This window comes from Anser anser (genome assembly GCF_964211835.1).
Source record: "Anser anser genome assembly, chromosome: 23".
In the NCBI taxonomy this organism is placed as follows: domain Eukaryota; kingdom Metazoa; phylum Chordata; class Aves; order Anseriformes; family Anatidae; genus Anser; species Anser anser.
In genome coordinates this window covers 4,261,055-4,282,786 of record NC_139744.1, presented here as the reverse complement: position 1 = coordinate 4,282,786, position 21,732 = coordinate 4,261,055, and the positions used below count along the sequence as shown (strand labels likewise).

The 21,732-nt window shown below is 51.4% G+C and overlaps 1 protein-coding gene and 1 long non-coding RNA gene across 3 annotated transcripts in view; one reads left to right on the top strand and one right to left on the bottom strand.

Annotated features, from left to right (window-relative positions):
* Positions 1-6,407: 6,407 nt before the first annotated feature.
* LOC310885799 lies at positions 6,408-9,795 on the bottom strand. Its single transcript, XR_014574980.1, has 3 exons — positions 9,571-9,795; positions 9,168-9,271; positions 6,408-7,840 (listed from the first exon to the last, which is right to left on the bottom strand). It is a non-coding gene; the product is annotated as an uncharacterized lncRNA (long non-coding RNA).
* The window catches only part of LOC310885792 (corticotropin-releasing factor receptor 1), a 27,378-nt gene continuing 14,686 nt past the window's right edge, over positions 9,041-21,732 (top strand). The window contains exons 1-3 of one of the 2 annotated variants that reach the window (XM_083809566.1): positions 9,041-9,082; positions 9,182-9,344; positions 17,579-17,663. In XM_083809566.1, the coding sequence (XP_083665692.1) occupies positions 9,294-9,344; positions 17,579-17,663 (136 nt within the window). In that variant the 5' untranslated portion in view covers positions 9,041-9,082; positions 9,182-9,293. Of the gene's footprint in view, positions 9,083-9,181; positions 9,345-17,578; positions 17,664-21,732 lie in introns of those variants that run through there. The other variant, XM_083809567.1, reaches the window with a different exon arrangement.

Genomic DNA, 21,732 nt, shown 5'->3' with positions numbered 1-21,732 from the left:
GCAGGAGGTTGTCCTGGACATCCTGCTTATCGAGCACACGTGTGAGTTTGCTGGGGAGAAGCATGCTGCTCACAAAGGGATGGGGTGCAGCAGGCTGCAGCGCTGGCTCAGCAGCTTGGAGCATGACATAAATCACCACCACCGCTCCATCCACTGAGTGTGCGGGATGCATGTTCCCTATAGGTGCTCCACACAGGGTAATAAATGTCTGATCTCTGCCAAGAGGCAGTGACAAATCAGCAACGCGTTTAGCTCTGACCTCCTTGCACATGGCACTGCTCAGGAGCTGGGGATTCAGCCACAGCAGAATCCACTGGGACATGAATTGGCCAGGGACGAGGACACATCCCTGCTCTTTTAGAAATTTTATCTTGCTAAGGCATTTCTTATTTCTTGTTATGGGGTTTCTAAGGGCACCAAGACCTGAGAGCCTCTCTCTGGGGCTGGACCAGGCTCCCATCCTCTTGCAGAGCCTCGGCTGCAGCGTGCTCCTCATCCCAGCAGCCCAGAGAGGTCCCTGAGGGTCCCTGTGACCATGGCCATGTCCATAGGAGCAAAACGAGTCTGTGGAGGACACCCTGACCTGCAACTGCTTGTGCAGGAGGGAGGGAGGACACCTCTTGTCTATGGGGAGGAGAGGATACCTCTTGGCAAGACCACCACACGATAAATTACCAGTCCTGTGACCAGGTTGAGGAGTCAGAGCAGGTGATGCTGGGAGAGCCAGTGCATTTCTGAGCTGGGATTAGATGTAAGAAAGATTAACCAGTGCTAGAAATCCCAGGACTGGAGAATAACCAAACTGGAGGCCTGGGTGAGCAGCCCGAGCAGCCGCTGCATCCACGTCCTGACCCGCTTCTCCCTGCCACCCCCCTGCCTGCTGCTCCTTGGCTAATTTTAGGTTAAAGGAACTTTATCAGCTACCGAGCCTCCAGCATGCTCCAGGCACTCTGTAAGAACCCAGACTGCTCCCCGTGGCTTTCCAGAGGGAAAAATATTCAAGAGGTTTTGAGGGCGGCAGAAGTGACAGCTTGCTGCGAAGCAGCCACAGCTCCTGCCTTGGAATAGCCTGGGAAAAATATCTCCTGGATCAGAACTTCTTGAGGACCATTTCTGGGCATCACTGTGCCTGTTTTGGCCCCTTCACCTTTAGGGAAGAGTCTCATTTAATGCTGGAGAAGGCATCCCAACTGCCTAGAAGGCCCCAGCTATTAAACAGCCTAAATTTCCAGATGCTTTATTAAATAAATAAATAAAAAAAAAAAGATCTACTCTGGGCTTCTTATCCTCCCAGGTTTGCTTCCTTTGGATCATGTTTCCTAGCTTTCATTTCCTATTTTTCCTGTTTGAACAGAAGGAGACCAGGAGACTCGTCCTGAAGGTTCAGGAGCTGGAGCCTGAACACAGACCAATATGCTGGGGCTCCCAATAAACCTGAGCAACACGAACAGCTCTGCCTTGAAAGCAAATGAAACTTGTTCCCTCCCATGGCCACGCTCCCAACCTTGAATGTGGCAAAAATTGCATCTTGCACCTTGCTAGGCTCACCTTGCAGCAGGAGGTAGCTTTGAGCAGACCAGTGCACTGAAGTGCCGAGCTGGAGCCAAAACTTGCAAAAATGAGTTAATTCCAATGCATATGCTCAAGCTAATGGGAATGCGGAGACTTGTGTTGAGTCATCCTGTGGTGCAGCAAAATCACAAGTAGAAAAAGACCCAGAAGACCACATCCCTGCCCGGAGCGGGTATGATTGCTGTTCTGTAAAGTGGATGAAGCTCACGAGCGGGGAAGATGGACTGTGTCTGGTGGAGCTGAGCGTGGTTTTCTTCTGCTCGTAGGTCATAGTGATGCCAGCACACCTTCTGCTGGCACACGAACAGAAGCAGCTCCAGCTGCTGCCCATTTCCTTACTGCACAGAAGATCTAAACCTGCTGCTCTCTGTGCTGCCATCACAGCTGGTTTCTGAGCTGCTTCTCTTGATAATTGACAAAGCACAAGCAGCAAGATTGATCGGTGAATGGAATTAGATTCTGAGGCTGCTAGCTGCATGTCCCAGCACCCTGGAGACTGTAATCGCCTCAGTGAGCATCAAAAAGTAGGGAAGATAGACAGGGAGAGAGGAACGAGCTGTAGCAGATATCTGCTAATGCCTCCGTGAGGCTCTGCCGATAGATTCAGCCCCATGGAATTGCAGCGTGGAGAGGTTAGGGGACAGTGTCCTTCCTCAGGGCAGCACACCCAGTGTCGAGCAGCTGGGGGTGAGGATGTGGCAAGGGAGGACTTGCTCTCCCCCTGGGCACCTCCAAACCACAACACAGACTGGTGACCTTGCACTGCCTGGGCTGAGCACAGTGAATAGGGGGACTGGGTTTTTCTGCAGCCCAGCATCAGTGCAGATGGAGCCTGACCCAGAGAACATCCTTCCTGCCAGCGGGTACCCCTGGATACCCAAGGTCAAAAACTCCCCGTGCAGAAGACTGGGTGTGAAAGATGCCCCTGGCTTCATACGTGGTCCCATCCTAGACATCCTGGGATGTGCACAGAGGAGGTAGGGAGTCAGACTGTGAGCAACAGAAATCTTCTGCAAGTGGTGTCTGCTGCTTTGCAGAGGGGTGGGAAAGGAGGAGAAGTGGAACACGTGATTCACTTTTTCTTCCTCTCCTCTCCTCTCCTCTCCTCTCCTCTCCTCTCCTCTCCTCTCCTCTCCTCTCCTCTCCTCTCCTCTCCTCTCCTCTCCTCTCCTCTCCTCTCCTCTCCTCTCCTCTCCTCTCCTCTCCTCTCCTCTCCTCTCCTCTCCTCTCCTCTCCTCTCCTCTCCTCTCCTCTCCTCTCCTCTCCTCTCCTCTCCTTCTTCAATCTCTTCCTCTCTATTCTATTCTATTCTATTCTATTCTATTCTATTCTATTCTATTCTATTCTATTCTATTCTATTCTATTCTATTCTATTCTATTCTTCCTTTATTCTTCTTCAGCCAGAAAATGTCAATGCACTTCTCCAAAGGCAGCTCTACCCTGTTATTAACTGCTCTGCAGAAGCAATCGCTGCAGTTGCTACAGTGATGCTCCGTGTGCGTGGAGGTAGGAGTGGGCTGCCATGCACAGCTTTCCCATTCACACACGATGTCCACCACAAAGACATTCAAAAGCATATTTCAAAGAGGGAAACACATCCCCCATCCAAACTGGATTCCTTTCTACAGACCAGTTTTGTGATTTCCTTCCTCTTTAATAAACTTTGGTTGACCCTCACTCAGCAGTTAATTTTACTTAATGAAGGCAAACTCCTGCTTGATGGAGTAAAACATTCACGAGGAACACAGCTAACAAACTGCCAAGTTCTTAAACTCTACGGAATTGAGCATTAGTCCTCTCTATGCTCCTGATGGTCTTCATAAAGCAGGAGAGCAGACCAAAAGAAACACCCATGACTAACCTTTCTTATACTTCCCCAGGTGAAGCAGCAAGAATCTACAGGATCACAGTTATCATGTTCCTGGAGAAAAACATCTGATAGAATTAGGATTTTTACCTATGTGGCGAAACCATTTTATCACAACTAGTAGGCAAGATAGCTATCCCATCACTTCTCAGATCATCCACCTCATTCATACGCAAGCCATGGCTGGAGAACCAGAGGATGTGGAAACCTGGGGTTCATCAGATATCAGGAGATTGCCTGTGACATTATTATAAGGAAAAAAATGTGCCAACATTCCCAAAGACACACACAATAAAAATAAAATAAAGGTGGAGAGGATACAGAACTGCTCAACACTTTGTCAGACTTCTTTTGTGGCTGCCCTGGCAAACTGTTTTGTACCAGCATCAACCACATTAACCATGAATATTTTCCAGAAGCCACGGTCTTGGGCTCAGAAGGATGGAGGAGAATGGCTTTGGGGGAAGCAGCCTTGCAGAACACCTCAGAACATCAGCGGAGTTCAGCTTGGGGTTGCAATACCCAGAAACCAGATGGAGATGGGGCCTCATACTGGCCTTAGGTGTTGAAAAGAGACCTCTCGTTAAGGAATCATCCACCCTCTCATTAAGGAACAAGAGAAGGAAGAGGAAACCTTCAACAAAATCCCAGCAAGAGCATAAGATCTGCCCGAGCAATTGCCTGATCTGGGTCCCCCTGTCCTCCCATACCATTCCTGGCAGGCTCTTGCTCAGCCTCCCAAGCCCATCGACCCCAAGGGCACTGGGCCATCTGGTCTCTGCTCTTCATGCTACCATAAGGATGCTTTTTATAGAATTTTCCATTATGTTTGTGTTTTTACTTTATTTTTATTTTGCTGCTTTTTTGCTCTCTGCATAGAGGCCCCGTGCGTCATTCCTTCTGGGTTTTATTTGATTGCCTTTTGGAGATGAGAAGATTAATATTTCATCAAATGTACAGGGAATAAATAACCAGATTTGAAAGACATCCAGAGTCTCTCCTGCCTTGACTGGCATTTACGGGGCTGAAGAATGGGGAGGTATTTTTACAATGAGACATTTCTGAGGAAGCCACAACCCTTGCTGTGATCTCTGCAGGACATTTCCATTGCTTGTGGCACATCCATACCCACGAAGCGGTCATGCCCAAAGTGTGCGTTAGCTGTAACATGCGGCACACTGTGGATGTGGCTTTTCACCCCACCTTGCCAGTGGCAGGTCCCCTGGGGACATAGGTATGTCCCCGTGTCAGCAGAGCTGCTCTGGCTACTGTCCATGCAACAGCATCATGTACACCTATGTAACACTGCCACGTACATCAGCGCAACAAAACTTTCCTAAGAGAGATGTAGACAAAAGCTGGCTGGCTGGATGCTGGCAGGTTCACGCATCTCTGTCACACAGCTCATGAAAGCAGAGCACTTTTGGCTGATGGCTCATTGGGATGAATCTCCGGTGTAAATCTGGGGAGTTCTTCCCAATCACAAACTGTGGCATTTTGTCTGATAGGGAACACGAACATGGCAATTGGCAAATTTGGGTTGACTTAGCTAAAAGCTTTTTGATTGAGGAAAATAATAATTATGACTATTATTGTGATTAGTTTAGCATCCTGCCTTGAGGTTTAATTAGCTGTAAAACAAAAGCTTTTCTGTTCCCGTTCTTTTCAAAAGTGACGCTTCCCCCCGACAGAAATCTGAAAAATATGACAAGCTATTTTAAGAAGCTCAGAAATCAAATGAGATGTTCAGTGAGATCCCAGATCTTTGTGGGTTTCCCAGCTTCCTTGAGTTTGCTCGCTTTTATTTGCAGATGCTGCCTCAGCGTTTTTGTTGACTTGATGTACTGATGCACACAATCTGGGAGAGGGAAAAGAAAGCATGGGAGGGAATTATCCGTGCACTGAAGGAATTGGTCTTTTGCTGCATGGAGCAGTGAGTCAGAGCAAAACTCAGCACAAAGTGTGTCCTGGCTGGCTTTTCCTTCTCCTGGGAGTACGCGGGTTTCTCTCCCTGCATGACTGCATCGACAACACCAGCCTCTCTGGTAGAGTTTGATGGGATGAACAGGGGTCTGAAGTGTCTGGAGGCCACCCAAGCCTTTCTCAGGGTCTTCAGGACCAACAAACCTTTCTGCCAGCACAGCTCCAAGTCATTAACCATTACAAGTGGTTGTGGGTTGAGCAAGGAGCCTTCAGCCTCCCTTCCCACAACATATTCAGCAGGTCTTTGGATTAAGCTTTGCCCTGTAAGGCTCGCAGGGACAAAGCAGGCTATATGGAACAGTTAAATACAACAAGACTGGCCAAAATTTGGAGCACAGTTGTACAATGTCTTGGTATGTGGAACACCTGGGCCCACAACCACTGTTTTTTTTTGCAGATAGAATTAGAGAACATCTTCTTCCCTTCTCCACAGGTCCAGGAGGAGGAAAAATGGTCAAAGCTTGGAGAAAGAGCCTGAAACTGGATTTTAAAACAGCTCCACACTGTGACAGCACTTCCTACACCAAACATCACACTAAAAACCATCCTGTGCTTTCCTCATTGTCACAGGAAAGGAACAGCCCCAATCAACCAGAAGGGAAACTGAGGCCCGTTGCCAATCTTGGCTGTGTTTTCAGATGAAAAGCCAAATTCCACTCTTCTACCAGCTTGACCTCTATGTCCATGACTCTGGGGACTGCTTTTTGCCTGCGGACGTCCCAGTTAGAAGTATCAAGTACCCATGGCCATCACTGCTACCAGTGCCCCAAGGGGGAAGTGGGGGACACGTGTGCCAGGTTCCCCAAGGGCAGGAACCTGCTCTGGTCTTGTCCCTGTTGGCCATGCCATGCTGAACGGGTGCACAGAGCAGTCCCAAGTGTGCTGGGAGGATGGCTGCAGGGTGACAGGAGACAACAGAGGAATGCTGTGGTGGCGTAACTCACACAAGCAGCCCCAAAGAGCAGCCATCCTGGAGCTGCTTGGAAACAAAAACATGTGCAGTTACATAAAATAATAATATATCAAAGGCAGATAAAGTCAGGCTAAATCGCTCCTCTCCCTCCTTCCTGGAGATCCAATATTTCTCTTCATTTTCCCCATCCCTAATACCCATCTCCTACGTTTGTCTCTGCGCCGCACCAAGGAGTTTGAGATTAACCATGACGAATGGACTGATTTCCATGTCTCAGGGACTGTTTTATTTTCCCTTTGCCACATCTGACAAGTTGCATTTTGCTATAAATCCCCTCAATTAGGCCTTTAAAACAGCACTGCAGTTATTTCCCTGATATATGGGAAAGGAATTATCTTCAGGTCCCTGGCAACCAATTCCTTAACTAAAAATAGTTGGTGCTCACTTTGGCTTTCACCCCACACTCCGGGTACCTGAGATGACAGTGGCTATTATCACATGTGTCCTGGCCTGGACATCATGGGATGGCTACGGACTAGCCCCAGGAGGGTGAAAATGGTGTTTTCTTCTGGCATTTCTGACCAGCACACGCCACAAAGCCTCGCTTGTGGCATGGGAGTGAGGTGGGAATCAGCACTGCTGGGGACCGGGTCAGACCTGTGGCTATTGGCAAAGGGGTGAATGCTCACCCAAGCCTGATCCTGCAAGGATGTGGGAGCAACACCCACTTAGGCAGTGTCAATCCTACAGCTCATGAATTTCAATACCAAAAAAAAAAAAAAAAAAAAAGCCATTACCAGAGAGCTGAGCTGAATTTGGGGCATGGTGTGGAAATAGGGTCCCCAGTGCTCCTGGCTGCAAGGTGCCTCCTGTGCCTCATAGACGTCCCCAAAACCAGAGCATAGAGCCATGCCCCAGCCCCATGACACTCTTAGGGAAGGGGCTAAATTTTCCTGCCCATGGGGAAATGCCAGCAAAAATTCTGCCTTGCCCCAGCAGACTCAAGCCCTGCCTCCTCACCACCAAAGAGGGATTTTTCCTTTAGAAAGTTTTGAAGTGAAAGGCAATGCAGAGGTAGCTCTGGAGCTTGTCTTGTCCTGTCACTTCTGGGGGGTAGGGGTGTTAGGAGACTTAAGAAACAAAGAGTTTCCTCAATTTTTCAGAGCTTTACATATTTTCAAACTTATTTTCCAAAGCAGTGACACAGTTGGTTAAATCCAGCTAATGCCGGAAGATTTGCATCTGGGTTGTTTATTCCCTTTAATGACTGGGCTGGGAGCTTTTACCCTTTGAGCTCTGGGGTGGGCCATTGGTCGCAGCCCTGGCCAGCCACTCACACCTTGGTCCAGCAGATGCAGGATGTTCACCTTGTTCATGCTCTCTCCTGTGCTTCAGAGGCAGAAAGTGGCTCGGCGAAGATGGATGGAGGCTTCGGCTGGGAATCCATCAAAGGACGCTGCCCTCTTATTGATCTGTCTGCCACGTGCTGTGGTCAGAGGCTGTGACTGGGACAAAGAGGGATGCATAGTTCTACACCCCACAAGGAGCTGGCAGCAGAATCAGGAAGGGGGAGTGTCTTTCATACCCCCCAGAATGGTGACCCCAAAGGTGATATCTCCTATTGTCCCCTTCCCAGCAGCACACCTCAACTCTCCTTATTTTCTCAAGGAAAATGGAACCATAACTTGCTGCCTGGATTTCTGCTGCCAGGTCATTGAGCCAGGCTGCCCAGGGCAGGTGCATCAACCATGGCTAGAACAAACACCCCAAGCCCGAGGTGGGTGCAGAAGGGATGCCCAGAAACTGCTCTAGCTTCACCCAGAGATTCATCCAGCTCAGAGGCGGACCCAAGCTTGGCCATTGTGCCCCCAAGAGATGTGGGCTTCTAGGCAATGGCACAGAACAGAGACCCCTTAACATCCATGTTTTAGGCTAGAGGGCATTTGTTAGCCCCAGAAGCATTGTCCAGGCTCCCCTGCATCACATCCCCCCCCACTCTCCCCCTCCCCAGGACACATGTCCGCCAGACAAGTGCCCCCCGCTGTCAGTTCAAGCCCCACTGCTCCCGCCCCATTGCTTCTGCCCCTTCTGCCACCCGTCCTATGTGAAAAACAGCCCTCAAGCAGCACCCCCCTCCATGACTCAGTTTGTCCTGTTACGATCAAATATCCCCAGCACATCCCTGCTGCATGGAAGGACCAACGTCCCCCCCTTGTCCCTACAGCATCTCCATCACGAGGAGGGGCTGAAGCCCATTCTCCCCCATCCCTTTGGGAAGTGGAAAGGGGCTCCCACCTCCCTCTGATTCACCAGCCGCTTTGCAAGGAGCTGCCAACTGCAGCAGGGACGGGAGGGGAAGCTTCCCCTTCCCCTGACCCTGTGCCAGAACAAAATCTGTGAATGCATCAACCCCCCTGCAAACTGCAGCCCAAATCCCGCTGCATGCAGGCACAGGTGCCCGCAGCCTCCGCATGAGAGCCCGCAGCGCCAGCAGCAAAATGCCGGCTTTTGCGGGCAGAGAGAGGAGAGGTCCAGGTCGTGGGGGGGAGGAACGGGGGGGATGCGGGACCTTTCCGCTGCCGAAGATGCTGAGGGAGAGGAGAAAGGGGGAAAAAAAAAAAAAAAATAGTTGGAAGGCACCAGGGAGGTGGAGGAAGGAAAAGGGGAGGAGGAAGAGGAGGAGGTGGGAAGGGGGGAGTGGGAGGCTGATGGGGAGGGATGTAGCCCATCGGCAGGCGAGCTGCAGGGTGGGCAGCCGGAGGGGCGGCTTCCGGGGAGGTTATAAAGGCAGGAGAGGGTCTCTGAGCGAAGCGGGGGGGTGAAGGCACTTACCCACTTCCTTGCAGCCCCGGCGCGAAGCCCCGAGGATTTTGCAGCCCCGACGGCAGAAGGAGCCCAGCAGAAGCGGGGAGCGCTGCCGGCCATGCCCCGGGGAGCTGGGCACAGAGGGAGTTAAGGATGGTGCCCAGCCTGCGTCCTGCCCTCCTCCTCCTCCTCTTCCTCCTGCAGGTAAGGTGCTCGCCAGCCCTCTGCTCCCCCGGGGACCCTCCTGCCTCCCTCCCCTCGGCACCCTGCCCCGCTCCGTGTCTCCGCGACGACTTTGCCCTTTCTTTCCAGGAAGGGAAAAGTCAAAGGAGACACAAAGAGCCCCCGGGAAGGATCCTCCACCTGAGCATGGGGTCTTGGCAAGAGTGCCCAAAAAATAGCGGGGAGGGGGCTAGAGCCAGGGACTCACCACCAGGTCCCCCCGAGAGCAGCCCGGCTCTCCCAGCAGCTCCCCACCTCACGCCTCCCAGTGAAACCAGCTGCCACCAGTAGCCCTTAGCCACCCCCTCCCAGCAGCCTGCTCTGGGGGTGTGATGGATGGGGACAGCACAAATGCGAAGCTGAATTCTTCCCCCCACCTTTGACTGATTTCCTAAAGAAACCTCTCTCTTTTTTTTTCCCCCCACCCGCAAATCTCAAGACTTTCCTCTCTGAATTGCTCACGGTGGAACTGGAGCCACTGCTAATTTTGCAGCTCTGCACAAAATGCAAATGCTTTGTCAGAAGCAATATTTTTCCTCCCTGAGGGCTCATCAAGAAAGCAAATGCTCCCAGCCCAAAGCATGTTCAGATCCCAGACCCCAGGGAATGAGGCGAGGAAAATGTTTCCAGTGAAATCCCGAGCATTATTTTAACAGACCTAGGTGGGCAGTTAAAAAAAATGACCAAGTTTTTGATTAAATCTCTGTGTTGAGAGTGTTAAAAAATAAATAAATTTGCCTGGCTCTCTGCAAAATGCTGTCTCAGTGGCCCAGTTGTGACTGCAGAATTAAAAGGACGGAAAACACGGAGGGTCAGCCCTCACTGTTAGCACCTTTGTGGTTCATACCTGCAGGCTGGTTTCTTACCACCCAAATTCAGCTGCACCTTTGGATAAAAAGTTCTCACCTGGGTGAGAAGAGCTGATGAGCACCCAGTGACTGCCCTCCCTGCCAAGTTGGTGCTGCTTTTTAAAGCTTCTTTTGCTTTTAACTGCACAGCCCCATCCTGTTTTATAAGAGTTTGGTTTTTTTTGGGGGGGGGGGGGGGGGGGTGTATTCCCTAGCTCAGGTTTTGCTTGGCTCCAATGTAAGCAATGAAGGTGAGATAGAGCAGGAGCTCTTTCCCCCACCCAGGTGCCCCTTGGATGTTACATGGGGACACCGTGGGCAAAGCCACCACCCTGATGTAATAGGGGCAGGATCTGGGATAGGGACAGCCAAGCAAGAATGACAGATCCCTGTAGCTACTGTGGGAGCAAGAAGTGGTCAGAAAAACAGTGCAAAGGTACTGAGACACAGCTCCCATGCTCTGCTAGACCCCGCCAGGTTTGGGGGTTTCCTTAGCCTCTCCCACATGTTCCCCAAGGGTGGTCTTCCTGTGAGGATGGGGGCTGAGTCCTCAAAACCCTTCCAGAGTTTGAGATAGAAACCACCCGGCACTGGGGCTGGGGCCAGGAAGAGGGTCACAAAAAGCAGCCTAAGCAAAGAGGAGTTTCCCCCAGCCAGCCCTGAGCAGTGCACCCAAGCTGAAAAACACTCCTTCACAACCCATCCATCTATTTTGTCTTTAAAATGTATGTATTGAATATTTAGATCCTTTTCTAGCATGATCCTACGCTCTCAAAGAACACAGCGCCCTGGCTCCATGATTTTCCCAGTGGTGTCGGGACTATCCCCAAGGTCTGGCAGTGCAGCCCAAGCTGTGGGCAAAGCCAAGCTTCTCTTGGGGACAGGGTTAGCTAAAAGAAACAGGAAAACTCCAGCCTCAACCAAGCCCGTCCCTGCAGCCAGCAAGCACAGAGACCTGCAGCAACTTGGCTCCGACAGGGCCAAGGGGCAAGTCTCTCCTGCTTGGGCAGGCTTTGCGTCCTGCAGATCCCTGGGCTGGCACAGCTAAGGTGTTCCCTGTGCATCAGCTCTAGTTTAGCATTGGTTTGTCCACCTTGCCATGCGGAGCAGGCATCCCTTGAGAGGGTCAGACAGACAGACATGGAGGCAGGCAGCTAACTTTGGGATCTTGCTCTCTGGCATCCTGCACATCATATAAACAAACTAAACACATGGTTGAAAAGAACAAGTTCACGTGCAGTGATGTCAGGAACTGATGACATTTCGGGGGCTGATAATAGTGTAGAAATGTCTTACAGAGAACCAGGTCTGATGGTGGGGGGTGGTTTCCCCTATCCCTTGATCCGCTCCAGCAACAATAAGCTCCAGAACCAGCTCCCCACCCCTTTGCTGCTGTGTAGGACACGGAGACACAGACACTGGGGATCTCCTCCAGTCCTTGTATTCCTTAAAAGCTGGAGTAGATGCAGTGTGTATGAGCTCACCCCCGTGGTTTCACATTTTCAATGAAGAAGTGAATGGAAATGGCACAGCTTGTTCCCAGAATAGCTGCTCTCTCGCCATAGGATGAATATATAGAAATGCAATGAGAATAGCCTGCACAGAAGGCTCGATCCTGCCCTGAAATACAGCCCTGCTCTCCAGAAATCTCGCACAGGACTGGCTCAGAAGTTAGTTGGGAGCAACCAGCTTGAGCTGTGGTCCGAGGCTGCAGCATTTGGAGAGGTTACATCTGTGTTTTTAACACAGGAGAAGGGTATCCAGACCCAAAGCCAAGCACAAATCTTTAGTGGAAGTCCCTGAGCAAGCAGCCCAAAGAACCTTTCTCCAGTGCTTGAGAGCTGTTGCTCAGGAGCGGATGGCTCTTTCCGAAGATGGGAGAACATGCCCAGAGGCCCATCTGTTATATTTTTTTTTCCCCCAACTGTATTTTTCCTAGCAATACCCTGGTTTATCAATGAGTCACCCACTGAGAAGCAATTGCCTCCATTCAGACAGCAATGGGCAAAGGGTGTTGGCCTTTCATGGACAATAGCCCCTGTTCCACCCTGAAATCCTGCACGGCTCAGCCTGAAAACGCAATGGCAAATGCAGCCGATGTTTTGCTGTGGTCAGGGTTTCCCCAGATGTGAACACAGGTAAACTGGAGGAAAATTATTGGTGAATTGAATGGCAGATACTCAGCCCAGGGCATAACCCTCAAAAGGTGATGGGTGAGGGAGAGTGATGGGACAGGTGAGGTCTGGGTTGTGGGAGGCAGCTGGGGACAACAAATCTTCAACCCCCAAAGTGAAAATATCTGAATGCACAGAGGTCCCATAATTAAAGTCTGCAGAGGTCCCATAATTAAAGTCTGCAGGAGAGTTTAGTACAAACACCTCAGAAAAGCAGTCCTGTGGATGTGCCCATCACTCCACGTCTTCTCTAGCAGCCTTTGCTCTGGCCAACCCAGAAGCCATAGGAGCTGCTTTGATTTACAGCGTCTCCTTCCCCAACTTGCTTGTGTCGTTAGCTTCCAGCACCCGAATGACATTATTCTTTTTCCACCTGTCCCCAAAAATCCATGTCCCTTTTGATAGATAAATGAAGTCAGAATTATTTATGTGCTGTGAGAGACTGGAGTGTAATCCAGGAAAACCTTTAATTGCCCATAAATCAGGTTTTACAGGCACTCATTTAGCCCTGATTGATATTCTTTTGTTAGGTTCTGCATCCAGCATGCTCAGAGAGAGACTCCAAACAGAATAAATGTTCACACCAAAGCCTCCGTCAGAGGCTGGCCCTCTAACATGGCTAAATTCATATGTTCCCAGATTTTAATGCCAGATGGAAGCATCAACGCAGTCTGCTCCCTGTCTCCTCCCCCCACACACACCCCGGGTAACGTTAGCCATAGAAAATCCTCCCCTGGTTCTTGCTTTGAGCCTTGATCTGCTGCTTTGCCTCGATGCTCGCAGGGCTCTCGATGTGGATTTGCACAAAAGCAAGTGAAGGAACAACAGTTCAAAAATAGGGGGCTCGAAGAAACCTTAACTCAGGGCATGGCAAAGCAGATGAGTGTCAAGGCATGGAGTTGTACAGGGGGCTTTCAAGGACTGGGAGCTCCCTGGGGTTATCATTTGTGGCTTAGGACTTTTCCAAGGGATGGGAGCCCTCCAGGTGAGGTGGTAAGAAGCTGAGCAGCTGCAGTGGCTGGAAGTCAAGGAGCTGAGGACAAAGGGGTGAAAGCAGGGGACGGGGCGGGCTGGAGGCACCATGCCCACCTCCACGTGCAGCCGAAGGGCAGCTCTTTGGGTGAAGCTTTGCAAAGGCCACTTCCAGCCTGCAGCTGTGGTGTCGACAAATTGTGCTGCCCTGTGCCCTCCCTGCACACCTGCTGGTGTAGCTCTGCAACCCAAGCTTGGCATCCAGCTCCTGCTGTGCTCACTGCATTCAGCACCCCCAGTCTGGTGCCTTTTCCTGCAGGATCGCGGCCAAGAGCAGGATCAGTCCTCAAGGTAGGTCTGGGACAGAGACTGCTCAGTCCTTCCCCAGCCTGTATGTCCTGACTGTCCCAGGAGGGACTTTCTTCTTCCACACTTACTTTTGAGCAAGTGTGAAGTGGTGTTACAGGGTGGCAGCAAGCCCAGCTGGGCTGGAAGGATGGACCAAGGGGAGTGAAAGGTCCCTACAGCAAGGACACAGCAGGTTGGCTGGTGCTGCACCCATGCTGTGGTGAGCAACCATGGACACGTGTCCTTGGGTGAAGGAGCCAGCAGGGCAGAGCTGCTCAAAACCAGGTTTTAAGTGCATCTGATCAGGAGCAGAGGCCATAAAAAGTGTCTCCTAAGATAGATCCTTCCAGCCCAGGTCCTGTCCCCAGGTGCTACGCGCAGGAGGATGTGACATCCCCTTCCAGATGCCTTCATCCTGAGGGATTTCCTGCAGTGACTGAGCCACTGGGGCTGCTTTCTGCTGCTCACAAAAGACCCCCCCACAACCCACCTGGGGGGGTCTCGGATGCTTTCACCATCCATCAGTCCCACTGACCTCCCTGACTCTGTGAAAAGCCACTTGCTCGCATCTTGCTAATCACTCTGCTCTCCAGTTACAGCCCTGTTGGCCACGGAAAACCCAAGCCCCATCTTAGCTTGCTAATTAGGCCACGAGCCATCTATCTCGCAGCTTGGAGCTGTCAGCCCTTCCTGCCATGCAGATCCGATCTTGTTTGAGGCAATGAGATCTCAAGGGGGGGGGACAAGCCTGTCTCTGGGTAATATAGGATGGGGGGGTGATGTTTGACTCAGATGTTAGTTCATTAATTAATACCTGTGGATTGCTTTGGAGAGAGAAAGCACTGCAGGGGAACATTAATTCCTAATTGTTGTTAATTGAATTTTGCTGCTAGGTCAGTGGCAGGTCAGAGAGATGGATGCTCCATGCACACACATGTGCGTGTGTGTGCGTGCGAGTTTGCTGCTCACACCCAGATCAGCAGTGAGATCCTGAGCATCCTCGTGCTGATGAGCTGGAACAGCTTTAAAAAAAAAAAAATCAAGCAGCTCAGGGCATGGCTGGCAGGATGGGATGGGGACATCCCACCCTATGTGGTGCAGCAAAGCCTGAGCAAGATGCCCTGTGTGCCTCTTTTTCCCTTCCGGCCCAAGTTTGATGTGCTGGGGGTGGGACACTGACCACAGCTGTGCTTGCTGTGGACAAGATACAGCAAATGCTGGAGCAGCAGCATGTTGCAGTGTCCCAGTCGTGCTCTGCAAGGTCTAGGCTTAATCAGGTGTCCTCAGCATCTGCTGGAATGCCTCCACATGTGAACTGGAGACGTTAGCAGAGCCTGGGAGGGAGCTGGGTGGCTGCTGAGACAACAGCGGTGGAGCCATGGGTGGCTCCAGATGGAGAAGAAGTTGCTGCCAGCACGGGGCCATGCAGCTCCTGGCAGAGCACCATCCTCGTGGGAGAATGCCATGGCTGAGCAGGACCTCTGTGCAAAGTGGTTGCTTCTGCAAAAGCAGATTGCTTGTTTTAGCCTCCACAGCTGAACACTCAGCAGAAGCTCTCTGGGATTTTGGCAGCCTGGGAGAGGTCGCAGAGGTTTTTTTCACTGCAGAGCATGGTTTTCAGCAGCTTGTGTCAAAACAGGACCGGGAGGGCAGAGGGAAAGGGCCGCTGGGGCATGCATGGCTCCAGCTCAGCCAGGCTGGGACCTGCTGGGTGCCATGTGGCAGCTTACATCAGGGGTGCTTTGGCAGGCAGAGCTGTGCAAGGACAGAGCTTTGACCTATTCCTTCTGCAAAGCCTGCAGAGGGGTTAAAGTAACCTGCAGGGGACAAAACACGCAAGAGAGCCTGGCCATCAGGCTAAATGGGCAGAATGCTTTTGGTTCGTGCAAATGCACCTGGAGTCACTACCTTATCCCCTCCAGCTGCAAAGCCGACAGGACCAGGTAAAAAGGCTGTGGTGTGAGCTTTGGCCACATTGCAGTGAGACAAAATTCAGAGTTTGGTTTAAAAGCAAGCAAAAACTGGTAGTTTGTTTTGTTCTATTTTGGGGATTTTTTTATTTTTTATTATTTTTTGGTTTTGCAGTTTTAGCTCACTTACAAAGCCTGCCCAGAGCCTGCACTCCCTCTCTCCATCCTCACCCCCTCCAGCAGTAGCTCAGTCCATGTTGCAGCCCAGTGCCAAGACCTCTCCCTGTGTCTGGAAGGAGAATGGGCACTGCCAGGCTGGAGCAGGCTGTGATTAGCACAAAAACGTCCAGTTAACACTTGCAGGCCTGTTCAGGTAGGCAAACCATCCCAGGCCCTTTGGGGAAGAAACCTTTAACCCCAGCCGCCTGTGCAAAGAGCCACCGGATCCAGCACGCACCGAGCAGAGGGGATCCAGTCCCACTGCACCTCCATTTTGGCATCTCTGGAGTTCGGGCACTCTCATCTCTGGGCTGTGCTTCATCGCCACCGATCCCAGAGCATCACTGAATGTGCACAGATCCTGCGGGACCGGTGCAGTGGGAGCCCTTACAGAGCTTGGGGCAGGGATCTGCTGCCGGATCCCCTGTGCCATCTGGAGCAGTCATAACAAGGAAGCTATTCTCAGCTCCGCTTGTATGTCTGCCTGACATCTCTCTTGCTGTCAAAACCAGCTTCCTAAGGCAGTAAATAGTTGTTTGGAAAAGAGCAAGTGGGTGCTGAGCTTTTCTCCCCGTCTGAATAAATTCTGCTAATGCTTTGATAGGGTGCAGGAGATCTCTGGATGTGCCAGCAAGAGGAGCCAGTGTTTGTATGTCTAAAGGGTATGGGGAGGACACAGTCCTCCCTACGCAGGGTGGTTTTTAAGGTAAATGGCACTCAGAAAGGGAGATAAGGCATGGAGGAGGAAGTTTCTGGGTTCAGCCTCGTCCACTGTTGGTGTCCATCCCCTGAGCAGAGGGATAGGCCCCGGTCACCCCTCTCAGCTGGGGGAGGAAGCAGGCAGCTGTGCCTTGCCCTTGCAATCACTTTCCTCAACTTCAGTTTCCCCAAACTCCTGCAAAAGCCAAAGGAGCAGCCACCTGCAGTCCATGTGGCCTTCTCCAGGTCATCCACTGTGCCTGCCACCGCATCCAGCCCCTGCTGGCAGAGTCTCTAGGTTGTTCCTGCCGCACAGGACCAAAGGGCTCGTTGCAATCGCTGCTGGAAACCATCATTCAGGAGCAGCTTTTTCAAAATAGCTCCCCAGGTAGATGGAGTAAATGGTTTTCACTTCCAGAGGAGCTGCAGAGCTGCTTGGGAGCTGTTCTGGAGAAGCTCTTGCTGATGGGATAGTTTCTGGTCAATGCTTGCCAATACTGCAGGAATAGCAGTGCTCGTAGACAAGCCTTTCTCCTAAACGAAGGCTTCATCCAGACCTGATTGACTGGATCAGGTCTCCTTAAGGATGCATATTAGCATCTTCCCACTGACAGCTTACAAGGCTGTGATTTTAATAAGGTATTGCAAATCTGAGCGCAGTGTCAGGCTCGTCATGTTTCCCCTGCCTGCTCTCAGGATGCAAAGATGCTAAAACTAAAAATGTTGGTTAAAATGCTAAATAGCAGAAGCTCTGAGGCCTGGCGGGGGCTGTGCAGGGCTGCAGCATGAGTCGCTGGGGAAGATGTTTTGGGGCAGAAGATGAATAATGGGTGGGAAACAAAGCAGAGAACATCAGGCCCCCAGCCCCAGGCTGGGAAACCAGTCCCACAAACAGGTGCGCATCCACCGTGCAGATTTGGGGGGTGACATCCATCAAGACATGGGCAAGCTCGGATCTGACCAACTTGCTGCCACATCCAAGAAGGCACGGGGGAGCTGTATATTGTGTGTATAACCCTGCTACCATCTGATTTCTCCCCACGCAGGCGTTTCTCCTGTGGGATAGCCCAGTGGCAGCCTCCATCCAAGAGCAGTACTGCGAGAGCCTGCCGCCCGCCACCAACCACACAGGTGAGTGTCCTGTGTCCCCAGCCTGCCCTTGCTTTGGTCAGAGCACCTGGGGCAGAGGTAGTCGGGGTGGGAGGGAGGTCTCTGGGCTGATCCAGCTCCTTTTCAGGGGGTGGGGATGTGCTGAGGCTGCATTGCAGCCCCGTGGTGAATGCCGCATCAGCACCTTTGCAGGGTGTCAGTTGAGGCAGGTGGAAGATGCAGAGCTCAGGAGAGCTAAAAATAGAGAAAATAAATTGTGCGTGGGGCTGAGCTGGAGGGGGAGGTGGGCAAAGAGACACCTGCCCTGTGCCTGCTCCAATGCTGCCCCTTCTCTGCATGTCCAAGGACACCAGGAGCCAAAGTGGTCCTTGGTACCAACTGGGGACCATTGTCCCCTACGTCCATGCCTCACTGGGTTACTGACAGATTTAGGGAGAGGAACAGTGGCTGAGGGAGAGGAGAGGAGCTCCCAGGGACCAGGAGAAAAGCCCTCCATGGCTCAGGGTTGCTACAGAGTTCGTTTTCCCACAGCTGAAAGAAGACAAAGCGTGCACCGAGCAATTGCCCTGCTTGTCCCAGTCCCTGCTCAGCAGAGCATCCCTTGCTGTCAGGGTGACAAAAGGCTGACGGGTGGCTCCCTGCCACACCACTCCCATTAGCAGCAGATTAAAAAGTTCTTTTTAAGCAATTTCTGCTTAACATCAGCTGATTCTGTGCCTGGCCCATTGGCAGAGCCCAAGGCATGGTGCTGCGGAGCATCCCAGCCTGAGACATGCGGGTAGAAAGCTGAGGGTAAAGCAAGGCTGGAGGTGGAAATGGAATGCCTGCGTGTCTCTGTCCTGGGTGCTGTGCAGGTGGGAAGCCCGGTCATAACTCAGGGGCTTTGCTCCCTGAAGGTTTCATTACTCTGCTCAGCAAGGAGTGTGTCCTTGGCCGCATTAAGCTGTGATAAATTTTGCTTTTGTCTTCTTCTTAACGCTCCTACCTGGTGCAACCTGTGTCTGACTCTGATCCACGGCATGGTGGGGTGCACCAGTCAAGCACCTGCAAATCTTCCCACGATGCAGGAGCTGGCCCATGGCACAAGCCAGGGTGGCAGCAGCCCCTAGATCCTCCTCGTGCCCAGCTCATGGCCCTCGTCACCTGCTGCTGCCACCTCCTGAGCCTGGGGCAGAGAGCAGGGAGTGGGGAGCATTTTCAAGCAGCGCGTGCTGCTTTTTACAAGCACTGGGCTTCGTTCAGTTGGGATTTACTGGTGTAAAGCATGGCAGGAGTGAGTGCGCCTCAGCCCCCGTCACTCTGGGATGGAGAACACAACATGCCAGCCTGCAGATTTGCAAAATCTCTGCTCTCTGACCTGTCATGCCTGGGTAACTCGATCGATTTGGGATGGGGATGGTGCACGCGAGAGTTGCTCCCAGCTCGGGGAGGGGGCTTTGAGCAGGAGCTGAAATTAATTGGCTTACGTCTGTTGCTTGGTAAGCGGAGCTCAGCGTCAGCCCTCATCCTTGGGGCCCATTTAAGCCCTGCCTGATTTAGGCAGCAGTTCTGAGGGGGAGATATTTACAAAACTGGCAACTTTGTTTCGAGGCTATTTAACGTGGAGACTTGTTAGGATGATGCTAATGAGAATTGCAGCAAGGCCGTGAGACTTAATTTGTTAATGTCTGTGTAACTCTTGGGAAATAGCACGTGCTAACAACACGAGCCCACGGATCCTCAGGCACGTGAAGCAGTGGGCCTGCCACGGCGTTGCTCCTCCAAAAAAAAATAGCCCAGCCTGGTCTCTCCCCCCTTCTCACATTGCGAGTCCCTTCATTACTTAATTTCACACTTTTTAATGAGGATGCACAGCTGTGCAGTGCTATTGCTGGGCGCTGGCACTCTCCAAAGCAAGTGCACTGAGCTGAAAAGGTCTCTGCTCCCAGCAGGGTGACGCAGAGAGGTCCGGGTGATGCTCACCAGGTTCTCATCCATCATCCTCTAAACACCCTGTCCACAGCGCAGTGTGGTGTCCCTTGGCATTCAGCCTCATCCGGACCCCTGCACAGATGTGGTGGCTCAACCTGACTGAAAATACCTCTTGGTGGGCCTGAATCTGGCTGGTTGGCACCCGTGCATGTAGGTTAGCTGCTGCATCGCTGAGGCTGCTTTTCTGTTTACTCCTCCAGGCAGAAATTATATCAGGCTGGACCTGAGATCAACAAGGTGCATTAGAAAAATCGGGTCAGCTCACACCTCCAAATGTCTGGAAGCCAAAAAATTCCCAGGTTAGGCTTAATTAATCAGAAGAAATAACAAGGATCAACATCCCTTGTCCAGGGTGGAAAGGTGCTGATCCCAATGGCTCCCTGCCTCCAGATTGCTGCAAACAGCAAACTGTCTTCCTGAAGATTTTGGCTCCCCAGGGCCTGTGCGCAGCTGCTTCTCCCTTTGCCCTGCCACAAAATGGCTCACAGAGGGACGAGGTCGTTTCCCCCCTTGGGGATGAAGCATCCCGCTGTGGCCGCAGGACAGTTTCCCACCATGGTCTTTTCCGGGGAAAGGAATTAAGACTCTGAGCAGATGGGAAAGCCTCTTCCTAATTAATAGATAAGACTTTTCCAAAGCAGCCCAGCAGAAAGCACTCGAGCAGAGCGGGTGCTCCCGGGGTTATTTTGCTTTTCATAACATTCAAGCTTGGATCAGCCCAAGGAGCTGGCACCCAATTGCTAATAGCCCTGGCTGCTCCCGGCTGCACGATTCACCACTTTAAGCCATTAAATTGTTATCACAATAAATTGTTATCCTCAATCTCGTGTGTGTGCCCAGGAGTGAGCATGGAGCACAGCTGATTTCTTCCCAGGAAAGAAGTGCTTTGGGCCACTGCATGTTCAACTAAAGCAAGGGAAAATGACACCAAAGCTAGGCAGAAATGAATAAAAATGTTTGTTTGTTTTTTAAAAATGAGCCTTTTTCAAGGGCAGAAGGGAGCATTTAAATAAAGCAAATTGAGCTGGTCCAGATGCAGCAAAAAGTGGTGGCTGAGAGGCACAGGAGAGCAGCAAGCAATGCGAGCATTTCCTTCGCATGTGCTTTGCTGGACAGGTCTGGAGACATGTTTTGCAGCAGGTGACATTTTGACCAGGAGCCTTCCCACCCGCTCCAGCCCCACACCACTGACACCACGACAGCCATCCCTGCCTGAGCCGCAGCTCTTTCATTCACTCTCTGACTCCTCCGGGGAAGAGACTGGAATTTAAATTCATAAAGGTCAAATTAACAACATCAGTGCCTCTCTTCCCTTCAGCCTCATTGGCATCTCTCCCACTGATGCAGAAATACTAATAAAAGGGCTAAAGAGGCAGCAGGGAGTCCTGGCAGGGACTTAGCACCGAGGGATTGCAGTGATAGGCTCGGGAGCTGAAAATTTTGAACTCACCTACATGAAAAAAAATCAGGGTGTTTAAAGTGTATGCTGGTATTGATAAAGCCATTCTGCTCCATCATCTGGGAAACAGGGATGTCAATAGAAACTTGCTTTTATTCATAGGTTTTGTTGTAGTGGAAGAGGGAAGATAGTGATGATTTGAGGTTTTCTGGTAGGAAGCAGCATGCTGGCACATCTCAGCGGCAGCTACACCAGTTAAACTGCACTTTGGACTGAATGCAGTAAAATCCTTGCCAGCTGCTCCATTCCGTTTTAGCCAAATCAGAGAGGAAACCTCTCTCAGCAAGGGATTGCAATTCTTTGCTCAGCCACCAGCAAAGCCCAGGCGAGACCAGGGAATAAACCACTGGCTGCTGCCCTTGGCAATGACACAACCCCGGTCACACCATGGGTCGGATCAAAACAAGATCTGCCCCAAACCAACCCACCACATTACATATTCTGTACAAATATATGATCCCTATCCACCGCATTATATACTCAATACATATATAAGATTCACATAAGCTTGACGTGGATCAGTCTCAGGTGACAGCATCGCACAGATGCATCCCATTGATGGCAGAAGCTAGGCTTGGTGCCTCCTGTTTATCCTTCTCCAGAACAGCAGCGAAGACCTCAGGGGACAGCCAACAATGGTGAATAGCAACAAGCTGAAAA